Source organism: Schistosoma haematobium, chromosome 3 (genome assembly GCF_000699445.3).
Source record: "Schistosoma haematobium chromosome 3, whole genome shotgun sequence".
Classification (NCBI taxonomy): Eukaryota; Metazoa; Platyhelminthes; class Trematoda; order Strigeidida; family Schistosomatidae; genus Schistosoma; species Schistosoma haematobium.
This window is the reverse complement of record NC_067198.1, coordinates 41332152-41358537: the sequence shown is the minus strand read 5'-3', so window position 1 is coordinate 41358537 and position 26386 is coordinate 41332152. Positions and strand designations below refer to the sequence as shown.

At 33.9% G+C, this 26386-nt stretch overlaps 1 protein-coding gene across 2 annotated transcripts in view; it reads left to right on the top strand.

The window, feature by feature from the left end:
* Positions 1-26386, top strand: part of MS3_00005799 (uncharacterized protein) — a 128844-nt gene that overhangs the window by 40427 nt on the left and 62031 nt on the right. For both annotated transcript variants that reach the window (XM_051213882.1, XM_051213883.1), the window contains exons 7-14: positions 6599-6799; positions 13212-13259; positions 15401-15454; positions 15764-15901; positions 20006-20142; positions 21195-21315; positions 24879-25072; positions 25162-25422. In XM_051213882.1, coding sequence (XP_051069897.1) covers positions 6599-6799; positions 13212-13259; positions 15401-15454; positions 15764-15901; positions 20006-20142; positions 21195-21315; positions 24879-25072; positions 25162-25422 — 1154 coding nt within the window. The remainder of the gene's footprint in view (positions 1-6598; positions 6800-13211; positions 13260-15400; positions 15455-15763; positions 15902-20005; positions 20143-21194; positions 21316-24878; positions 25073-25161; positions 25423-26386) is intronic.

Genomic DNA, 26386 nt, shown 5'->3' with positions numbered 1-26386 from the left:
CGGGATCAAGTAAACTGGGGTATTAATAGTTTTGTGGGTGACTTTATTATTTTAAAAGTCGTGAAAAATAAGTTAAATTGAATTGCAGAATTGATATTCATCCAATTATGGTATTAAGTACAATTTATCGTTTATCTAGAACCGTCTGAAGAATTTCTACAGGACATGAAGTGGATGAAATGTTGTTCAACCTCTTTCTAGCCTTTCTGAACTTTTTCAAGGAACTTTCAAGAGCTCCTAATAATTTTCCAGATATAGTTAAATTTGAATGGTAAACAATGAATACATTGTGGATTCCTTTGAGAGATACTTTTCCAACGTTTAAACTAAACTCATTATACCGAAGTGCTCACGATAACAATTACGTTACTTTCATAACATTTCACGTTACAGTTCATCATCCTATATGTACTAGTCAAAAGAAGTATAAAGACAATCTAGGAATACATTTATTGAATATGTTCAACAACGATTAAATATTGGATAATTTGAAAATCATAAGATTTCTATTAGGAAGAAGTAGATCAAAACGGTGAATATATTCAAATTCTCATTTTCTTCAGATTGCTTACCAGACAAAATAGTTTGAATAATATTAAAACTGTCCAAAACAAAATTACTAAGCACATTAACAATCCGTCATCAGTTGTCTTTAAAACCATAGTAACCCAAATGTGTTAAATTTTCTCCTTATTTCTGTTTGATATAACTTGGTTGGATGGATTGTTTCAGTTCTAGTAGTTTTAACAACATTTATGTGTAGAATAGATTTCTCTATCTACAACTCTTATTCGTCTTACAGTCAATTAATTTATCTACTACCTTAATTATGTAAACATAGTAATTAAAAGCTAATTAGATACAATTATCCTTTCTTCAAATATAATGCTGTAATGTGTAGTGCCCAAAATCCGTGCTACGCGCTACCCCCTCCCCAGCTGACTACTTCAACAAGAACATAAGAGTATGCGAGAAAGTGTATTGGGCTACCGAATGAAATGCACAAATACTTATATATATATATATATATATATATATATATATATATATATATATACCACTCTATCCTTAAGAAATTGAACCATTAACCTTTGAGTCACTTTTGATTGACATCGACTGACCTGTTTCTACTTCTGATTACCAGTTTAGGCGATGTGGAGTTTGTTAAGTTTTTATTAAAATCATGAGTCAATTGAAGCTCAGTGGTCTAGTTGGTGAAGCGCCTGGCGCGAGACTGATAGGTCCTGCGTTAGAATCTCGCGTGGTGAGGGATCATGGATGCGCACTTCTGAGGAGTCTCACAGTAGGACGAAACGGCCGTCCAATGCTTCCAGGTTTCTCATGGTAGTCTAGCTTCAACTGATTCATGATTTCAATCAAAATACTTCTGATTAACTTTCCATACCACATAGGCAACAAGTTATGTATTAAATTATTTTTTTAGTGACTATTATAATTTCATACTTTACTTCACTCATATACAACTCACTTTACATTTTAATATCATATAAGTAATAATATTGCTTAATTATTTTACAAAGTTGGTCCTAATCATGATTGTAAGTTCAAATAAATGTTGTACAAAATCATATTATGTTTTCATTAATGTCCTATAGTTGTAAGAATAATCGTAAAAGTATTATGTTGCATGATCTACACAACATACTAAATTGCACTTGATGTATGATATTATGACACTTTAATGTATACTGATATCGTGTGAGGTTGACCATACTCTTTGTTTTTCGTCTTGAATAATTATGAAATATCTTGCATTTATGAACATTCTTCGTTCATTTTGTGGATGAATTCTGCTGATAAGACTATGATATTCAATAGCGAATTCGTTTTAATGATCTAAAACTATCTATAAGTATCTTTTATAAACATGCCACTGTAGTACATCCCGATTTTTTTGACGGCCCTGGTACGGCTGAAAGTGGGGAGTGTCAGCTCACCCTCTCCAAATGCTCTGATATGGCAACGTGCATACAACCACTCTCAGGGAAGTCCTACTCATTGCCTTCTCGCGGTATTGCTGTTGATTACGAAATTCAGAGGACGAAAAGCGAATGTCTGGCGCTTTAACCGGTTCGGAGGACACAGAGTCTATCTAGGGGAGTTGGAAAACCCTGATTCAAAACCAATGGTGCACATAGACTTCAGTATCCTGATGGAACAAATGGCGTATGAACCAGTCGTTAGTCACCGGCTACCATGGGACTGCATTTCCAGACGTTGCTCTACTGGCTTGTGGATAAGAACTTTAGATCAGTCAGCTACGACGTAGGACCAGATACATATATGCATCGGTCCAAGTTGCAATACCGCATAAGCACAGCAAGATGAACACCGGATTCATAGGAGTAGTTAAGTCAATGTTGGTAATATATAAAAGAAAGATTGCATATAAGGATATAATACCGGAAGAAAGAATTAGTTCGTAGAATGAAAAATATGAAGCGATTGTAATCCCATAGTTTAAGGGAAGGCAGAGAGTGTATACACCAACGCCATCATGATCGATTCTGAGCCATGTCACCAAGAGTCTCCAACCACTGATTACGAAAATCACGTGGACCCCAACGAAATAGTCTACATCTACCAACATGGCTCATACCAGAAGTTAGTTATAGTATGGACTGATGTCACGTTTTGATTTGGCCGAGACTAACTTTCTTCCAACTATCCCCAACACTAGTCTGCATTGCGCGTCGTGGTAAACGGTGTTCAAGCGTACGCAACACGTGTCCCAACCATCTTATTCGATGGAATTTACACCCCCATCAACTGTTTTAACATCATTCAATGTTGCCCTACACCTAACCTCACTATTACTTACCCGGTGATCCCAGCAGATGCTGGGAATATTTCTGAGACATCTGTGATCAAGTACTAGTAACTTACGAATATCTTCTACTCTTGATGACCACGTTTCGCAGCCGTAAAGTAGAACGGAACGAACTGCCGCGTAGTATACTCGTCCCTTAATTGATAGATTGATATCTCGCTTTTCGCCACAGATGACATAAGTTGGCAAAAGCCAAATGAGCGTTGTGAATCCGTGCTGAGATTTCGTCAGACACCAACCTGTTTGGGCTGATCAGACTTCCAAGATAAGTGAAGTTGTCAACACATTCGACTACTTCACTCCCTATCCTTAGTTCAGGTGTTGACGCAGACCAGTCCTGAAGCAACAACTCGCATTTAGACGGAGAAAAACGCATTCCAAACATTATGGCATTGTTGCTTAGTGCTACTAAAAGACTCTGCATTTTATCAGCGTCTTCACCAAACAGGACTATGTCATCTGCTTATTCTAAGTCGATAAGTGGACCTCCTGGAAGGAGATCAATACCCGAGAATTCAGTCGACGAGAATGTTATTTCCATCAGTAGGTCTATGATGAAGTTAAACAAAAATAGAGAAAGTGGACAGCCTTGACGGACACCATTTGAAGTTGCAAAGGCGGATGACAGTTCGCCATGAGCCCTGACTCGACTAGTAGTGTTCGAGTAAAGAGCCTTCACAAGGTTAATGTTCTTCTGATGTACGCCTTTCAATGACAGACACTGCCACAGAATCTCGCGGTCTACTGAGTCAAGTGATGCTTTTAAGTCAAGAAAGACCACTATTGTCGGACACCGATAAGTATGCCTATGTTCTAGAACCTGACGAATGGTGGTATATATGGTCGATGCAGCCACGACCAGGTGTGAAGCCAGCCTGATTTTCTTGTGTTTGCAGTTCACGAGTCTTAGTTAGACGACCGACAATAATTGAGGCTAGTATTTTAGATGCTATATTAGTCAAACTAATCCCTCTATGGTTGTCACAGGATGATTTTGACCCTAAAAGTACTAAACGGTCGTTTTGTCCTAGTATGGGACTCCTCAAATCTGTACATCCACGACCCCGTACATGGGATTCGAACCCATGACATCCGGTCTCTCGCTTGAAAGTCTTATCTCCAGACCACTGAGCCGGTATCTAACGGTAATAACGTTTAACTTTAATCAATTCATGATCTTGTACAACTCTTCACCCATTGTCTGAGGTAGATGATTATTTCTATAAACATGTTCATTTCTTCACTTTGAATGAATTGCTAAAAATTTTATCAGAACAACTTTTACTAAAGTTTATTCAAATCTTTTTTCTTCAAACCTAAACATTACATTCTATGATTTAAATAATTCGTTGTTTATAGAAAGATCCACATAGATTTTCTTTAGAAATTCAATTATAATGTATCAAATCTAGTGAAGTCAATTAGCTAAACTGTGTTACAACTTACTGTAATGTTTGTCTCTTTTAACTTTCCATCCCCCCCCCGTGATCATAAGTAAATCACATACTAATCAATTGTTGTATTTTGTTTACATGTACGTTCTTTTCTGCTTATAAAATATTTCATTTCTGTTGTCTGGATTCATAATCTTATTCAGTAATCCAATAAAGAATTATCATTTGTATATTACCGTCAGTAGAGAATTATTTTGTTTCATCGTATAGGTCTTTTGATATAATGATTCAGTAAAACCTTGACATATACTTACTTACGCACTTACGCTTGTTAACTATCATGGAGTAGCATAGGCTGCTCACAAGCATTCTTTATTAAACTCTGTCCTAAGCAATCCTTTCTAGTTGTTAACAGTTGTTATTCATCCTTTTCATATCTGCTTCTGATTCCCAACGCAATGTGTTCCTTGGTCCTCCTCTTTTCCTTTTCCCTTCAGGAATCCAAGTTAAGGCTTTTCTAGTGATGCAGTTTGACGGTTTCCACAATGTATGTCTTATCCACTTCCATAGTCTTTTCCTAACTTCCTCTTCAGCTAGAAGTTGGTTTGTTCTCTTCTACAATAGGCTGTTGCTGATGGTATCTGGACAATGGATATTGAGTATCTTGTGTAAACAACTGCTTATAAATACATGTACCTTTTTGACGACGATTGTAGTAGTTCTCCAAGTTTCATCTCCGTACAGTAGAACTGTCTTGACGTTTGCGTCGGAGATTCTGACTTTGATATTGGTTGACATTTACACATACGAAGTTATTTAATTATAGTGTATTAATTTTAAATAGTTTTGTATGATGTTACGACATGTCAATAGGTTTTACAGATTTAATCCCTACTTCATTTCGAGTAGTTTACATTTTGTGGGTGTTCTTGTAAATGTTGTGTATATTTTAAATGCGATCTCTGAAAGATGCAATCATCTGCAGATCAGCTTTAAACCAAAACTGCAAATCGGACGACGCAAGTAAGGAATACTATGACGATAGTTAAGGATTGATTTAACCTCTAAATTAAATCAAAATGAAATATGAATACATTACTTTTTAGATGATTTATTTGTATTCGGATTAAGAATTAGATTTGTATAAATTAAACTGTGTAGTATTTAATATCAATTAATTAACAGCTTACTGTATGAACACTTATTTACCACACCACACAAATGAACATCTATAACTATAATGGATATAACAAATCAGTCGCATAATTACTCGTTCTTATGGAGTGATGTCGATCAGAAGAAGGTCCATATGTCATTCATTACTGATCAGCATAACATTTACAGCAACATGTAGTCGTTACTTGTATTTGTTTTTGCGATGATTTTTGCATACTTATTATATAAAGCTGTTATATGAGCCTTTTAATGGAAAATTGTCAGTACCAAAAAATGATTGAAAATATGGAACATTATTTTAGAACTTAATGTGCTAACAAGAACCTGCTATGAGAAGAAACAAAGTTTCACGGCTTTTTTATTCAATATTGGTTTGCCTGGTATATTTTGATCGAATCATGATTATCTAACTTACACCATTTCCTAACAAAATTAGGGTATGTGAACATGTATTTAAATGGTTGGAGAAACAAATGGAATCAAGTGAACCAATAAGAGTAGAGGATAAACATCCATCATCCCCTATTGCCAAACACAATTGAAATGGGTCATATTACTTACTTACTTACTTACTTACCTACGTCTGTTACTCCCAATGGAGTATAGGCCACCGACCAGCATTCTCCAAACCACTCTGGCCTGGGCTTTCTTTTCTAGTTCCATCCAATTCTTGTTCATTTTTCTCATGTCTATTTCCATTTCCCGGCATAATGTGTTCTTTGGTCTTTCTCTTTTCCTTTGGCCTTGAGGATTCCATGTGAGGGCTTGTCTTGTGACGTAGTTGGATGCTTTCCTCGATGTGTGTCCTATCCACTTCCAAAATGGGTCATATGATTGATCTTAGCTCAGCTTTTGTGGTGTTGTACAAAAGTGTAAAAGGGTATTCAAAAAGAGTTTGTTCTCACCTTAAACTTACCCTGGTAGTACTGACTTATTATCTAGAGTGATGAGGTTTCAAATAGTTTTCACATAATTATTTTCTTTATTATCCTTTTCTCCTCTTCCCCTGCCTTTCTAGTCTAGTTGACCTTTTATTTTTATATATAAATGTTCTTAACAAGTATATGTGTGATCAGATTGTTCGAAATGTATTGCGCTAATATATCATTACATAATTCTGACGATCTTTGTCTTCTTATTATACTATCGAAAATAATATTCATTTAATTATTCTTAGCTGCTGGACCTGGAAATGCAGACTGTGTAATTCTAGATCCTCATGGCCGACGTGATGCTATTAAACCTTTGATAACTCGTCAAGGTGAAGATAATTATCTTGTAGAATATACACCAAAAGATGAAGGACTTCATTCAGTTAATGTATTTTATGCTGGTCAACAAATATCAAATTCACCATTTGGTGTGATGGTTGGTCCACGTAAGTTTTGTTTCAAGTATATATATGTATATATTATCCAATTAAACATCTTTGATTGTATTGATAAAGTTTCAAGATTATATATAATACTAAATTTCATTTGTGTATAACGATTCTATAGACGTACATAAAGCTTGCTTTGAACACTTGTTACACTACATCTTTTATGTAAATTTATCCATACCACACTACTATAGTACATTATGAACGCATCTATGATTTTCGCTTCTGAATGATTAAATCTTATTGATGATCATAGGATTATTCGGAAGAAAACTCCTCATTCTGAACACTTCTTGTTAATTTTAAGTCCTGTTATGAATATGCCCACGATATACAACAGTTTACCTTAGCATACAATTAGCTGATAAGATTGTATCTATAAACCCAACCGTTGCTGTTACCTTGACGTGTTGGTCGCGCTTGCCTATCGTGATGAACCAATCGAGCTAAACTGGTTGGAACAATCGTTCCTCAAGGTCCTACCGTGCCAGACAGGTCGGTTGAAGAATGGTAAGACTAAAAACAGCAGGTCGTCTGAGGGCGAAGTCGTACTGCTGACTGTATGACTGTGTGACCGCAGTAAGGTGTTTCCTTCAGACAACCAGCATAACAGCGATGCTGCCTTCCCAGAGGGAGGCATGGAATTAGAAAAGGTCGACCCTAAAAATGGACACCTCGCCTCATACCACGGATATCCGGCGCCGGCGGTAGGGTCTCAACAAGTACGGAGCTAACACGAAAATTACTCACAACAAGGGCATGTGTGACCGGCCGCAAGCAGTTGTCCCTTGGGCACTGTGGTTATGCTCTCCGGTCACTAGGACCACCACTAATCCAATTTCCATTTTCAGGTACCTCCAGACTTGTATTTATAAAAAGCTTCGTTACTAACCAATAAAAGAGTATACTTTTATATTTCCAATCATATTTCTAAAAGCTTGAAATTTAAAGCTAATACAATAGTAAACTGTTTCATACTTCGACATCTCATCAATAGCGACCGTAGTATCGAAGTTCTTTAATCTTTCCAAATAACTGACATTCAAAATATCATAACTTCATCATATTTCTCGAAAGCAGTAGCTATTTTTACAAAACTTAAATCAAATTTATGTCTTTAGAGGGGAACATCAGATAATTTATCATAACCAAGGTAAAAAGACAGTTTTGATTAGTTTCTCTCATGTGATTATTATTACTTGTGTTACTGTATATAACCTTCGCTTAGATGATTATTATTTCATTCAATTAAAAAACTGTATTTTCACTGACCCTTGGCATTTCATCATTTAATTCTTGAGATTTATGTAAGCTCTTCAATTATCATATGATTATCTGTATGAGGTTGTAGAGATTGTTGAGCTTTTGATTGAGAACATGAGTACATCAATGTTGAACCACTATTAAAAACCTGTAAGCACTGGACGGTCGTTTCGTCCTAGTATGAAACTCTCCAACAGTGCGCATCCACGATACTGCACGTGGATTCGATCTCGGAACCTTCGGTCTCGCCCGCGAACGCTTAACCTATAGACCACTGAACCGAATGCTTAGTTTCCAGTGCTTCCAGATTTTCAATGATGGTCTAACATTGATCGATTCATGATCTCAATCAAATATATTTTATGATTGTTATGCAATCTGTCCTATTAATTTTCAAATTGTCTCAGTAGTCTTATATTCCCTAAACCTTTCTCCAAATTACTTTATACATCCATTTATACATATTGATAATTGCTAAAATGTTAGCGGTGTAGAGGATGATCCATTTTTCATTGTTATACAGTGTTCACAGTCGATCCACATAAACAAACAAACAACACAAGACGAAACAAATCACTTTCATTAATACATAAGCTTGTTTATTTTATATAGGACATTTGTTTTTCTGCTTATATGTACATTATTTTAATGAATAAATATGGGTTTATCACAGTACTGCCCAACCCTCTCCCTTTATCCGGGCTTGGGATCGGCAAATGCCCGAGAGGGGCTCCAGGTGGAGCTTTATTCTCTGTATTGATGATACTAATCTCTCATATAAGCGTATATATGAAGACCTGAAAATGGAACTATAAAATGTATTTTTCTTTAATAAATAACAACACTAGCATACGATGTAAGTAACATAAATGTGAACTTGAATAAAAATTATTTCAACTATCTCGCAGATTAAGTCCCCTTTTGAAGAATAATAAAATTAGAACTTGGTTTTTTAATAACATCCTTTATCTAACATTATTACCATCAATGGTGAGACTATCATTTATGGACGACATTTGACCGACGCCAGACTGACCTTGAGAGTCTTCACCTAATAACTAGGACTAAATGAGGGTTATAAACCTATGTGAGGAATTAGAATTATGATTTACAGTTGATAGTCAGGGTTACGAATTACATTTAGGGTTTTCATCACGAATTGATATCAACTGTAATGCCAAAACTCTATTTAGCCAAATGGATGAGTGAATTTCGTGCCAAAATCCGAGACGTTTTCTTATACCTGATTGATTCGTCCATAAATTATAGTCTAGCCCTATTACTATTCTCGTGATTACTTCAGCAACAATTTTTAAGAACCCATTACCTCTCGTAAAAGAACTTACAAATTTTTCTTGTGAATGAATACATTATGAAATAACTTGCATATTTAGTCTCTGCGACGTATTTGTGATTACTTATATCATTAAGTTTTGAAAAAAATAATTTATATCGACGAAACAATTAATAAATTCACTTGATATTGTTTGCTTGAATTTTCCCATTAATGCTTAGGACTGCAATTGATCAGTCTCTTATTGGCATATGGTCATACTGTGTGTATTGCCTCGATATTGCCTTAGTTCACAAGTATTATATTCAAAGATGGATAGTGGCTGGCAAAGGAATCCAGGACTCACGTTTCGTTCTCAGAGTTGATTTTCACTTCACGATGCAGGTACACCCAGACTTGTATTCGTCCCAGCCTTCCATTATACTTGAAGTCTTCAAACATCTGACTAAATGACCTAATCTACATGCCAAGAGCTTTTCACTTTGACCGTTCAACAAGTAAAAACTTTCGCGAGAGTTCTTTTTTTCCCGAAGTATTGTTTGACGTTGATTCATGGTTCTATTTGTTCATAAATCTATATCACTATCAAGAAGGATATACTTTAAAAAGTCTTATTGGATTTTTGTGTCCTTATCTATCTCTAAAGTATAAATTTATATGATAAGTACAAAATGAAAGCAAGGAAAACAAAGCACAAATACTGAGCAGTAATGTATTGGTTAATAGTAAGGTTTATTGTGGATATTAGGCATAAATATAACAAATCACACAAAGCGGATGACCTCTTTATCTTCACATTCGACTGGAAAAATGTTGAGATATTGAATAGAGGCAATTTTAAAAACACCAGAGAATTTTTAGAAGCTTGACACTCAGGTCAGTCAACAAACACATTGAAATCGATCTAATTTATCAACCAATCAGAAAGATCTATGAACAAATATAGGACCAAAAATCAAATCAATGGGAGATACAACCAAAATAAAGAAGTAATCAATGGAAGGTTAAAGGTTAACAATGACCAATCAACATCGAGGTCTACAGGACAAGCCGTGAGCCATATGTGGAGCAATTCGAACGCTTCACTTCTACCTGAAGTTCATGCTGACGATGACGTACAGAATAACGATGAAAGCTCCACGACCAAACCATCTAGCTCAGAGAACAAAACTCCATCAGTTTTTATTATTTATCAGCTACATAAATATGAGGGCTTCCAACTAAGATTAAACAAAGTTATGGTGTCGATCTCAGTAGACTGTGATTGATCATTTTTTAAAATTAGATCCGTAACTATTAACGTTAGTAGTTAAGTTCATATATTTTTATCAGACCGATCATGTACTTTAAATACTTACTTACTTACTTACTTACGCCTGTTACTCCTCGTGGAAGAGCATAGGTCGCCCACCAGCACTTTACATCCAACCCTGTCCTGGGCAATCCTTTCCAGTTCTTTCCAGTTGTTATCCATCTTATTCATGTCTGCTTCCAATTCTCTGCGTAACGTGTTCTTCGGCCTTCCTCTTTTCCTTTCAAGATTTCAAGTTAGGGCTTACCTCGTGATGAAGTTTTGTTGTGTACTAGGTTCAAAGATAATTGTATGCTATATGCATGCAAATCCGCCCCGTTACGATGATAATTTAACACCTGAGAGGAACTTTAATATACACATTATACTTTGAAGGGACACTGATTTCATTTGAAGTAAATATGATTCATTATTTTACTTGGGTAAATAGTCAAGATAAGTTGTTGAATAATTTAAAATTGAATTAAGAATGAAAAAAATGTACTGCATTTAAATTGTTTGATGAATATATACAAGGAAATCTTCATCGACTGTGATGGTTGGGCCATGTGTTACGTATGCCGGAACACCGATTACCACGATGTGCAATACTTACTAGTGTTGGAGACGATTGGAAGAAATTTAGGGGCGGCCAAACTAAAACGTGGCATCAGTGCTTGAAGTCATTAACTTCTAGTCTGAGCCATGTTGAGAGATGCAGACTACTTGGTTGGGGTCCGCGTGACTATCGTAACCAGTTGAAGACTCTTGGTGACATGGGTCAGAAGCGATCACAAGGGCGTATATGTATACACTCTTTGTCTTCGCTTTAACTAACTGACTGACTGACTGATTTTAATTTCATGATCATTATATTCAGTTAATTATTGTTACTACGAGCAAGTATATTAAAGATGCTCATCATAAAAATAATGTATATTCATTTCTTGTACTGCTATGAGAATAAGATCATTCAACAAAGATCAAATATTTTCCGAACCACTCTGAACCACCGATGCATAAATGCACCTGTTCCTACGTTCTAGCTGACTGAATGACATCTAAATATTAATTATTTTACTCATAACGAAGCTAACATACTTTGAAATTGTATTATCCACAGAGCACATTATCTGGGGTATGAAAAAGAGTGAGCAAATTATCTTGATAGTACCTCTGATTACAGGTGCTTGATAAAGTTGTATCTGTTCAGGATAAATAAATACCATTATAAACTTGTTAGCTGTGGTCAATAATATCTACAATAGAAAAGACCTGAACTCTTACATAAAACCACAAGTTGTGTATTATTCTTAATATGAAATTTGAAATAGGAAATGTGTATACAAATAGGATTCCACTGCTAACCACTATCCATCTTTACTTACAAAATGTGTATACAGCCTAAAATAAATATTCATGGATTTCGTAACTGTTTATACATAGTTCGATTTTACAAAAAAGTATCATGTGTATAAAGATAAGCAATTTATTAAAGATAGATTACATGGTTCAGGGTAATCACTTGTGAAAAGTACAAATGATAACCATGCTCATGAAAATGATTGAAGGAATTTATTTTATACACAAGTTTTGAGTTTCTCAGTAGGTGACAACTATTTCAGTGATACAGTGAAAATGTTATACTTATGATATCCTTCCATTTGCTGTATAGACGTCCTTCATTCATTTTCATATATAAATGCCTTCACAAGTGTATATGTGATTGGATTGTTCAAAATGTATGACTGAAATGCATTTCATTTCTTAAATTTACTAATGTTGGGATGATCCAGAAAACTTCTCGCAAAAGACAAGAAAGCTTCAGGAAACACTAAGAAGCATTTTATTCAATCAGCGTTCAGTAGAACTTTAGCCAGAAACATCAAGAAAGTGAAAAATCACATGTAGAGTTTCTGATTGGCTGATTACTATCCTGCTACTATGTTTAGTAGTATTCTAGAACTTTCGGGAAAGCCAAGGACATCGAAAATACTATAAAACCCAACATTTTCTGTACTAAAACGGACATTTGGAGTAAAACGCTTCTAGCATATTTTGCGGTGTTTCTCTCGTGTCCCGGTCGTTGTGTAGTTCTAGCTTGACGGTTACGAGAATAGCTTAGGAACCGAATATAGCGTTCAATTAGCAAGACTTATCAACTAATCACTAAGATGCTTATATATATCGGAAGCGAATATCACTTTATTTTCAATGAAAGTGAACCTTAATTCCTTGTCATGTGTTCCTACCGAGTGATACAAGATAGACAAAATTTCAATGAGTTAGTTTATGAATAAATCACAAGCATCTTTCTCTCTTTAAAATACCTTCAACTTAATGACACAATCAAAGCAATCCACACAGGATGTTATATGCCACAACAGATTGATCAATTACAGTTCTAAACATTAATGAGAGAATCTTAACAACCAATATATATTATAATGTTAAGTGAGAATTATGTAACTAGGTATACACCTTATTCCCTTAATTTCAAAGTAATTATTTTTTAAATACAATATTTTTTTATAAATTCATAACTTTATTCTTTCATATAGGACCACCACCAGTAGTACAATCTCCTGCACCAATAGTTAACCAAGAAGGTGTGCATCAGTTCTTTTTGTTTGTTTGAATGAATGAATGAATAATGTTGTTGCTAAGCTTTATATCTTCGTTATTTATTATTATCATTATTAAGTTACAACATAAATCAGCATGACAATAATCAATCTATTAAAAGTACAATTATATGAAGTTTCATCAAATAATCATCATTATTAATGATCAGAAATCTGGGAAAAGATATTCATGATGCATGTACCCAAAATCTTTCATGATTTCATTTTGGCCGAGGAAATGTTGTTGCTTTAAATTGACTGAAAAATAATATTCACCTTTTATTATTTTGGTTTGATTTTATTGTTTATTTTCATGTGAGTTTGGTTGGACTACGGTTGATGCTGCTTATTTCTTACAGCGAATATATTAGAAAGAGGAATTCTTAGAGTTCTAGTGAAAAGCCGTGACCAGTGGAGCTAATCTGTGTCAGGTAGAGATAGGTATCTACCTCAGTACAATGGAAGGTGGTCACACAATTTCGTGGATTGGCTGAAGTTAGACATTAATACCGTTGGATGCCGACTCAGTGGTCTTAATCCTCCTCTCGCGAGACTGAAGGCCCTGGGTTCGAATCCCGTGAGTGGGGTCGTGGATGCTCACTGCTGAGGAGTCCTGTACTAGGACGAAAAGATCGTCCAATAATTCCAGGTTTTCAATCGTGGTCTAACATCAGTCGGTTCATGATCTTAATCAAAAACTTAATAACCTCCACAACCCTATACTGATATTAAAACAGTGTTGTGTTTTCCAACAAACATTTAACAGATTTATTTCGATCTAGATATTTCAAGTATTAGTTTAATGTTTCAAACCTGTTCTAATAGAGTTTATTTCATTAAAATAGTTCTTACTTATATCATGCATCTTTTAGTATATATATCCTTAGTATAAAGATTATGTACACAATTGATTCTTGAATGTCATTAGGAAAATGAAGCTCATTATACCTCTAATTAGGCAAATCATTGAATGAGGATCAAATGGTCAGAATATAATCTAAGAAAGCGATTAATGTGAATGCAAAGATAATGTAGACCACAGTAAAGGTTATCAGAGTGAAAAAATCTAATACTTGTTAAATACTCTTTAAATGAGTCTCACTTCTCTATGAAGTAGGTGTTGACTGTTTTTAAGAAAAAACGAGATAGAAAGTTATACAATTAAAGCATCTGGCTCACAGAGTACAGTACTACCAAAACATTATGACGTACACATATCTCTTGGTGACAATAAACGTTTGATCAGTTTCTAACAAATGAAGTAATATCAAAGAAAATTTGTTCTATTTACTTACATGACACTATTAGCGGACGATTCCTATTGAATCTGAATGATAATAAGATCATGTTGAAGGTACAGTATTTTTTATTGTCTAACTTAAATATTCCTTGATATAAAACGTTGTACATTTTATTTTCATGGAGGATTTCTGAAGATTATAGAGTTCCAAAAGTCTAAATCACGAACTGATCTTAGTTAAACCACCAGTGTAAAACTGGAAGCACTAAACAACAATTTCATCCTAGTGCAGGACTTCTCAACAATGAGCACCCACAACCCATTTAGGGTAATCAAACTGAGAACCTTTGGTCTTGAGTGTGAACGTTCTACCTGTAGACCATTGAGTCAGTATCCAAAGGTGTTAATATCTAACTTCAATCAATTCTCGATATTGTACAACACTTATCCATTACCTGCTGTTGACAACTTTCTCACACCCAACATGTTCGAACTCCACTGATCACAGCTTCTCACTAGAACTCCAAGGATTACATCTCGGAGCTAGACACTAGTATGCACATGATTATTACTAGTATAAGGGATATGTAAAGATTGTGACCTAAGCTTAGGTATTAATATCCAAAGTGTTTGTAAATTCTTTTCTTTTAAACTTCTACGCATGATTTAATTCCAAACAAATTTGGTGCCAATAAAATAATGAAGTCAACAATAATAATAAAAACATGAGCTAAAATGCTTGTCCAATTTTTTTTATTTACTCTTTTTAATCTCAATTGGACTAATGCACATGAATGTCTCGATAGCATGATTATTAACTGTGAAATTTACAGTATCTAATTTAAGAACACTTGTGTATATTTACCTAATCCTACTTTAATTACAGCTCCATTGCAAGCAACACAGTCACCTAGGAAAATGTCTCAACCACAACGACCAGGTCAGAATTGTCTAAATATACATTAAATTTTGATTACTCTATAATATTTAAACAAAAATTCTATTTCTTATATTCTTATCCGGTTACTTGTCATTTGAAACCATTGCTATTTGATTAGTCGAAATAAACAAGTAAATTCTATGTTAAATCTTTTAAATGATCCATGTTAAATTTGTAATTCTATTACACTCCATACTGTTATGTAAGTAAAAGTATTAAATAGGATAAGAGCTCATTACTCTGGAATACATTCTTCTTGTATATTAATCTATAAATAAGTAATTCATATAAATATCTTGTTTTATTTAGCCTGTGATCCAAAACAAGCTTATGCCACAGGTCGAGGAATTCAACCTCAAGGTATACGAGTCAAAGATTTGGCTGATTTTAAAGTACATACAGAAGATGCTGGTGAAGGTCCACTAGAAGTGTCTGTAATTGCTCCAGGTAAAAAAAAATGTGGATAATTTTTTTCTTCTACAGACGTTTACATATTATTTGTTTATGCTAATTCCGATTAATGAAAATCCGTATATATTAAGTGTCTGTCACCTGAATCAATACACATTTCTATCGGGTTATATCAATAAATTGAACGATATTATGCATATTTCCAGATGGTTACACCAATTAACTGTGTAGTATTTCTAAAATATGTTTTATAATTTCAAGGTATTTTGTTCTTTGTTTTATACTGACGAGAATAATGACTGTTAACTGTTGGAATCTATTTCTGGATTAATACTATACATATATTTTTATTGTATAATTGTTAAGTAACTAACCTACATATATTCATATTCCTCTTATTATAAGCTTTATTTTGACACATAGACTATTACTATGCGATTTACCGTTATTAAGTTATGCCCAGTTTGTTAATTAAAGTCGCCCACAATCACAGCCACATTTGGCTAGATCTTGTACAAATGTTATTTTCCAAATTATGGTACGATGTGGTTTGTTTGGATTGTATATAAACCCAGCATGTTTGAAATAGATGATTCATGTCTCAGAGGCTTAGATTGGTGTTCTGGACTTAACAGGCAGGACTAGGTGGGAAGCAGGACCGATAAAAACTCTAGACTACTCGTACGGTTGTGATGTGTTATTAGTCCGGTAGATAAGTCACTGTTCTCTAATTAACTGTATCATTACATCATATGTTGATAGGGTACAAGACCACAAGTTATAACCTTCTTGATTTAGTTGATTGCGCCAAAACGAAATCAATATTTATTTAAAAATTAGACAAAAAATCCTACATCCCAACATCATAGTTTGATTTTACGAAAGTAAAATAATTCCATTGCATCATAAAATAGCTACAGTTAGATTCTAACTCAGTAGGTCAACATTACGTTGCTTAACAAGTAACTTAAATGTACTGCGCGTAATCAAGTCTAGAGCCGTATATTACTCACTAATTCCTTTATATCTCTAGAAAGTTTCTCAGCTAATATTAATCAGTGATGAAAACTGGTTTGAAAAACAAAAATATTTTTCTCTATTTTTAACAGAGCACCAAGTGACCATTCGAATGATGTTACTCATTGTTAGTATTGCTTCATATCTTTCTACCAACTAATTCTTTCTTTCTGTACTATATCCTTATACACAATCTTTCTTTTATATGTTGTCACCATTGAATTAACTAATTCTATGAATCCGGTGTTCATCTTGTGGTGCTAATGAGCTGACTATCGTAACCAATGGTTGGAGACTCTTGATGACATGGCTAAGAATCGATCACAATGGCGTAGGTGTATACACTCCTTGTCTTCTCTTGAACTGTGAGATTAAAATTACTTTATGCCTTCCCTTCTACATACTAATTCTTTATCCTTGCCTCATATCCTTATATACAATCTTTATTAGTGTATATTACTACTATTGAAGTAACTGCTTCTATGAATCTGGTGTTTAACGTGTTGTGATAGTGAGGTATGGAAACTTGGACCGATGCATATATCTGCCTGTTCCTACATTGTAGCTGTTGAGGTGATCCAGAAAATTGCTTGCAAAAGACAAGCAAGCATCAGGAAACACTAAGAAGCTTTTCATCCAATCAGCGTTCAGTTGAAGTCTTAGCCAAAAATATCAAGGAAGTGAAACGTCACATCCAGAGGCTCTGAATGGTTGGTTACCATACTGCTATTATGTTTAGTAGCATTCCAGAAACTTCTAGCAACCCAAGGACATTTAAAATATTATAAAAACCCTGTATTTTCTGTATTAAAATGGATCTTGGAGTAAACTGCTTCTCGCGTACTTTGAGTCTTCTCTCTCGTGTTCAGGTCGCTGTATAGTACCAGCTTGAGGGTTACAGAATATAGCGTTCAAATCCGCAAGACTTTATCAAGTGTTAATAATAATAATAGTAATAGCCTGATAAACCTGCAAATCTATCCTGAATATTTATCATTATCCATTTTAATTTTCATAGTAAACTAATTTTTATTAGGTAAGATTCCTATATAACTTAATTAGGATAGTTTTGTTTGCCTTAATTTTATCTCGTCATCAATGTCACCAAAATGAAAGATTATAGATTTCTCTAGTAGATAAAGGAATGACTTCATTTACTTCTCCTTTAAAAAACAAACAAACAAGCAACATCTTTTCAGTATCCAGGATAAGTGAGAAAATGTAACTACGTAATTAGAAAGTTTTTGTTACCTAGTAAATTTATAATTTATAGAATGAAATGATGATTTAGTACAACTATCGTCATCAAAGATTGAATAAGATTTAGTCTACTGTAATTTTGTTACTACCAATATGAAACAATCTTTTTGCCTCATTTTCAACATTTTTCTCCTTTTTTTAAAAAGAAAGAAAAAAAAGAGAATAACAGAAATATTGATCAATAGTGGGGTTGTGTTTTTTTTCTTTTTAAGGAAGTCAAGATATACTGGTGACATAAGTTGCGGTGTAATAAGAAATACTAGTTAAATGATGTAGTTGTAGGTTTTATATGATATAATATATAATTTATATCTACCTTCCATATGGTTATAAAAAAAGAAAGAAATCTTATTAAATCAATTCAACATAGTATTCTTAATTCATTCATTAGTTTTATGAGTGATTTTTGCTATGCTGATAAGTGTTGGGGATAGTTGGAAAAAAGTTAGGGACAGCCAAACCAAAACATGGCATCAGTCCATAATGTCACTAATTGGTTGGGGTCCGTGTGACTATCGTAATCAATGGTTGGAGACTCTGAGTGACATGGAGTAGGTGTATGCACGCTCTGCTTTCCTTTAAACTATGAGATTAAATTCGCTTCATATCTTTCTTCCTACAAACTAATTCTTTCTTCCTGTACTATATCCTTATATGCAATCTTTCTTTTATATATTATGACCACTGAATTAACTACTTCTATGAATTTGTTGTTCATCTTGTTGTGCTAATGAGGTATAGCAACTTGGACCGATGCATATATGTGCCTGGTCCTATGTTGTAGCTGACTAACTGATGAGTGATTTGGTTTTTGTCATGCGTTTATTTATTGAATACTAAGCCTTATGTATGGAAAGTGTACTAGATCGTATTTATATGTACTTAAATGTATTGATATATGACTGCTATGAATTTATTTATGATCATCTTTTTGGCTATTAAACTGTTAACGTTCGTTTAGTATTCACTATGATTGTGAGATATGCTAGTTACACTTTTCAGATACTTTATTTTCTGAGAATCTTTTTTTTTCTTTATGATTTACATTGTCTATGGTTGATATTTTCTACTGCCATTGATACTTTTACTAAAATCTCCTATTCTGTTAAATAATCCTGACGGTTACATATCGCTGTACTGATATGATGTGGTAACTTTAACTGATGCATGTGTGTGTCGCTTTTAGTGAACGCACTTGATCATAACGTTACTTAAACGTAAACTAAAGCAGTAACTTATCAACAATACTGAACAAAGATAATGTTACGTCGATGACTGACCTATGTTTGAAATTCTTCTGGAATGTCATCAGTATAGGGTTGTGGAGACTGCTGAGTTCTAATCGAGACCAAGAACTGATCAATGTTAGACCACTGCTGAAAACCTAGATGCATTGAAAGGCCGTTTCGTCCTAGTTTGAGACTCCTCAGCAGCACGCCGTCACCGATGGAGTTCAACTGTGTCGGCTGTGGACTGATTGAAGTTAGGCGTCAACACTGGACGTCGGCTCAATAGTATAGAGGTTAGCCGTTCGAGTGAGCTCGCGGATACACATTGATGACAAGCCCTACACTATGATGAGACAGCCGTCCAACGCTTCCAGGTTTCCAATGGTCTAACATTGATCAGTTCATTATCTCTTCTGAAGTGGTTTAAAAATGCACCTTAAGAAGGAATTACTTCGAGATTTCCAATAATACATACATTTATCATTACGAACCATGACATCCTTCCTTTCATGACTAGTTAATTCAGACTGATAATGAAAGCCTCTCAATTAGCTAACAGAAAGTAGTATAACCAAAACATCTAGTTGAACTGACAGTTCTGATTGTCGTTCTTTTTTTTCTTTTTAACATTTAGATGGTAGAGGAATTCCTTGCACAAGTCGAAAAACTGGTGCCTATTTGTTTGACTGTAGTTACACACCTCAACGACCAGGTACACATCAAGTTAATGTTCGATATGGTGGAGATCATATTATGCTAAGTCCATTTACGGTAAGTAATTTTAAAAGATATACTATTCGTTGAATACATTCAATCTAGTATTGAAAAGATATTCATTAAAAATAAAAAAATAGTTTATATCAAATAGATATGTACATTTTGTGTTCAGTTATAGATGCATAATTGAGATCATAATATCATGCCAGCTCAATGGCCTAGAGGTTAAGCGTTTACGCGAGACTGATAGGTTCTGAGTCCGAATCTCGCGAGGCGGGATCGAGCATGTGAACAACTGAGGAGTCCCACAGTGGGACGGAATGGCTGTTCAGTGATTCCGGGTTTTTCATGGTGGTCTAGCTTCAGTTGATTCATGATCTCAACTATTAAAATTACCATAATATCCACAAAACCCCTTCTGATACATGTATAATTGTTAAGTAAAAAATTATTATTACTTTATCCTTTGTTTCTCTATAATTTATGTGTCAATACATAGAAGTGTTTAGAAACTAACATGTACAATATGCTGTCATTATTATTGACCAAGTTATAATATAATCTAAATTTGATCGAATAGCTTCAAAGTATTTGGGCACCAAGTTGATATGAGAAATTAAAGAGGAAGAGTGTATTTGTAAAATCTCAGCGAAAGAACACTGTTGTGACTTGGTTACATCTATTGACTAAATAGACATATTTATAATAATTAGGTAATAAATACAAATTACGTTTTCTTTTTTTCTTGGTTTTTATCTAAATGATTATCATGACTTAGAATCCATCACACTGGTGTGTATCCATCCACTCTATTTCAGCCTAGATCTTGAGCTACAGGATTCCTTAGTAGATCCCTTCTTTTAGGTCTGTATCCTCAATGTCTGATCTTTCTCATTATCAACTCTACAATGTGATTTTGATTTCACTATTCATTTTGTCAATTCCATTTTGTGCGAACACCTCAAACTAACGTATATTTATTTAAACCCCTATGTTAATTAAGATTGACTGACCCAATTATTTGAGTCATATATACATGCAGATGACTTCTCACTGACAGTAGTATTTATAAATTTCAACATTATTGTCATACATATAAATAACAGGTGGAAGTTGCTCCTTACAAAGAATCACGTATAAGAGCATTTGGTCCAGGTCTCGTTGGTGGTGTGGTCAATAAACCAGCTGTTTTTGTTGTGGAAACAAATGGTGAAACTGGCGCTTTAGGTGAGTTATATATCTATTTCTTATCAATTCGCTGTTTTTATTAAAATAACAACAGAGTACATATAAAATGTTATTCCTCTAAATGTCTGTGGTTCATCCATTACTTTGTATCTCATGATTATGAAACCTAAACAAATAATCGGTAAAGTGATAAAAACAGTAATTAAACCAATGTTTTTATTAGGTACAATAGGTAGACTGTTGGTGAGATTAAATTCTCACAGCTCAGTTGTTTAGTCAACAAATTTAGATTATCGTATACTTAAAGTAGCTCCTGACCATGTCGAAAATGATAATAATTTAACTTACATCATGGATTGTTCTTGATTAAACTGATTTTGGAAACCAGAAAGTTAAAAATATTCACCCAACGATCCCAACTTGGTGGTTTAGAGATAAAACATGTGCACGAGACTAGAGATAATAGGTTAGATCGCCAATGGATCCGGGGATCCTCAGTGTTAGGTGGCTACATACTAAGAAGCAACTGTCTAGTGCTTACTCGTTTTTAGTAGCTTAAATAAAATCAAACTGTGATGTAAAAATATGAAAACATGAACAATATCCACAAACCTCCAATGCGAATAATAATTTAGTTGAAAGTTCGCTCTGAATAAAATAAAAAGAAATGAATCTTCTTCCAATTAGCATTATGAATGTAATCTCGATCACGAGGAATCAGCGCTTCATGTGATTTTATTTTCACACCATACCACCTTAAGTATTTAATGAGACAATGAACTCTTTATTATCAACCCTAAGAGATTTAAGTATCAGTTCCATCAAGGTAGTAAAGACACCATTCTAAATATTCGCAAGTAATACGTTATCAAGAAAAGGGGATTCTTTGGGATGCTGTCTAACTCACTAACATTTAAACACATTATATTCAGTGTCGATTCACTTAAGCTAATGATGACTACATTACAATTTGATCGATAGAATTCGATTAGAAAAACTCCATGCATTTAATGGCTTTCACAGATATAAGTAAAGCTATAACGATAATAATTTCCAAAGTTGATGAATTTCATATATTTCTTTGCTTTTGATCCAGCTCTATAAAGGAACTTAGATTAGTATAATAGTCTAGAAGAACATGATACTGGTCACTACTTAGTGATCAATCAATATAAAGATATATTCTGTGAAGGTTTTTACAAGATGAAAGGAAGCTAGACTTTTGAAATCTTTGAAAAAAAGTATATTAAGTACTTTCTTGTTTCTGATTGTCTCAGCAGTAAAGTGTAGTTTTACTCAGATGAATGAGCAAGCATAATACATCCGCTAAACTTTATAAATAATGAACAGACACTTTTATTTGAATTCAACAAGTCCTTTCATTTAGAAGCATAGACTTAATCTCAAAACAGATTATATTGTGGATGACCTAAATAGATACCATTAACAAGCAACAATTTGCGTGCATTAAACAAACATTACTTTTATTAGTTGAAATTATGAGTCAATTAAAGCTAGACCACCATGGAAAACCTGGAAGCACTGGACGGCCGTTTCATCCTATTGTGTGACTCCTCAGTAGTGCACATCCACGATCCTGTCTAGCGAGATTCAAACTCAGGACCTACCAATTGCGCGTGCGAGCGCCTAATCACTAGACCACTGAGCCGGTTGGCATCCGACGGTGTGAATATCTAACTTCAACTAATCCACGAAATTTAGTGACACATCTACCATTATCTTCGAAGAGTTACTATCTCACAACAGATTTGTTTGAACTCCATTGGTTCATGCTTCTTACTAGAACTCTAGGAAATACCTCTTCAAGTCAGTCATATTACTTTTATACAAATTTTATTATTCACATGGATATTACTCAATAGCCATAATATTATAAAATACAACCATTAATGTTAGTTACCATTCTTATTATTAGTAATCATTTACTATAAGTTCTTTCTAATCATAATCCTTCCATTCAACTGTAATCATGCGTATTTAAATATCATCCTACACTCAGTAATGAATCATATAAACTTACCTATTGAAATACATAAATATATTACAACTCAATACATTTTGTTTTCAATATATTCAGTCTATTTCAACTGTCAATAATCTAGACTCTGTTCTAGGAATTGATAGAAAACCTACATACATTTATGCTTCATTGACAAATTAACTGAACTATATATACATATACATTAGTATATGTAATGTACACATCAGATAGGGTGTAGCATCAAAATGAAACAGTCTCCCTATTTTTTTTTTGTTTTAGCCTAATACGTCTATTACAAGTTAACATACTTGAATAAACTTACATATGTATCTGTAACTGTCCTACCTGTTCGTCGAGTATGATATTTCTATGAGAAACAAAAAAAAATGAAATATATATAGGTTAAGTACATGTTTCCTGAGTGATAATAAAATTATCTCAATGAAAATCCATTAAACATATTACACATAAAATTCGTCCATCATAAAAGCTTATTTTGCTTTTTGTTGTTGTTGTTGCTAAGCTTTCAAATCATCTTGTCTTCTACCGGAAACAACATTAGATGTGAATGATAAAGACAAGCATAAAGAGAGAGAGAGAGAGAGGAATATACAATTAGAATGTAATAGATTTTTGAAATTGTTGAAAATTGACGTGTAACTGTACAATTTTGATGAATACTATAAATATACGTATATCGTAATGTACATTTAAAACTACTTGAACATCTGAGTTACCTGTTCCTGTCATCTAGACATTTCAATAAGTTATCTCATTTTAATACTTCAGATCATGAGTCAATTAAAGTTAGACCACTATGAAAAACCTGTAAGTACTGGACGACCGTTTCGTCCTATTGTGGAACTCCTCAGCAGGGTTCGTAGATGCGCACTGTTGAGGAATCTTTCAACATAAAGAAACGGCCGTCCAGTACTTCCAAGTTATCTATTTTGGTTTGTTTTAATATATCATCATTATGTCTGTTAATCACATAACCTATTCAGATGTGTTTCTGAAAAGTGTACAACCTTTCGTTGTACAAATTACAAGAGGTCTCATCAGAGATATCATAGTTGCTGGTAATATTTAACAAAAAGAATGTACATTCTTTAAATATCGATTGACTGAACTACTAACAACGCTAACTGGTGATCACTAAATATTCATCATGAGGATCTATCAGAAAAGTAAGAAATAGAAACTTATTGAAATACTTTGTGTTAAGATCTCTATATTGTACTAAAAATATAATACTGAATCAAGCTAATAATAATAATAATTCCATTTCATATATATGTAGTCTTCAAACTGAATATGTTAAAGATCCTCATAATATTGTCTTCTATTAAAAGAATTTCACTCTTGAAATGGATTAGAAATAAAATATGTTAAGGAATACAAAAAAAAATGAATATCAACTATCAACTCCATTCAAAATGTCATGTTAAACTACTTAAAGGACAAGATATACTTACCTCTATTGATTATTAAAATCGGTGTACATACATCATATACTATACAGTAATCTGAGTTACATTATTCATTATTTTCAAATATAACCTTAGTGGAACTAATTTTTTGTTTTCCATTTCATTTGAAGGTTTTTCAATCGAAGGTCCAAGTGAAGCAAGAATTGATTGTACAGATAATGGAGATGGATCAGCTACTGTAGCTTATTGGCCAACAGCTCCTGGTGAATATGCAGTTCATATTTTATGCAATGATGAAAATATACCAAAATCTCCTTTCATGGTTCCAATTGAACCAGATATGGGTAAATGTGATCCTGAAAGAGTAAGTCACATATAGAATATATGATACTTTATTTACTAATTAGTCGATGGAACATAGAATGAATTGTATTAATTTAAATCTTATAATAGGTTAAAGCACATGGACCAGGTATAATGCCAACTGGCAACGTTGCTGGTCAACCAACTGAATTTACAGTAGATATTAGAGATTCTGGTGGTCCTGCCCCATTGACAGTTGAATGCAGAGACAATGAAGGTGAACCAGTTGCATTGAAAGTTCGTGATAATGGCGATGGTACTTATACATGTAGCTATACACCTAAAGTTCCTAAAAAACACACAGTCCTTGTTTCCTACGGTGGAGTCAATATACCTAGAAGTCCTTTCAGGGTAGGTTTTATTGTTGATAAATTTAAATTTGAAGAAATATTGTTTAGTCACCACATATTTACCTCATTCAGATTTATATAACTTTTGGCGAAACTATAATTTATGGACAAACCAACCAGGTTTACGATAACAGGTATTGGATTTTGGCGCGAAATTCATTCATTCATTTGCCTAAATACCATTTTGGCATTTTAGCTGGTGATATCAGTCAGTCAGTAACAACGTAGAACTTCGTACGTAGGTTCATCATTTCGCGTTGGCATACCACATTAGCACAGAGGTGCAGTTGTCTAAGATAATTGAAGCGGTCGACACGCTCGACTACTTCACTCCCTATCATTAGTTCCGGTGTCAATGCCACCCCGATCCTGAAGCAACATTTTGCATTTCAAGGCGGAGAATCGCATCCCGAGATCTAATTCTTAACCCTAACTATCAACTGTAAATCGTAATCCCCATTCCTCACACAAATATATAACACTTATATTCATTTATTGGAAATATATATCAGTAGTGCATGTAAATTGTATTCTCTTTTTTGAAAGTTAATGCTTTATCATTCAATGACATAGTTTTGTTTCAAAAACTAGTTTTTACTTTAAACTAGTTTCAGCTAAATTTATATGAGATTTAATTACGTTTGTGAATTGATAATTAATTACTTAGTATTTTAGTGCTAACTTGATTTATTTAAATATACAAACATTGGTAAAAGGAGGCACCAAATATATATGCGCTACATAAATCACTCGATTTGTGCAAGGGATGGGATACTGCCCGAGTACCCAAACCGAAACAGGTGGTTTTCTTACGGGGCTATACTCAGATCCCTTGACTTAGGTGTCTAATCCACAAGGCAGTAGAGCTGCGTAAGTAGATGCAGTCCTATGGTATCCGGTGACGAACGATTGGTTCATACGCCATTTGTTACTTCTGGATACTGGAGCCCATGTGAACCATTGGT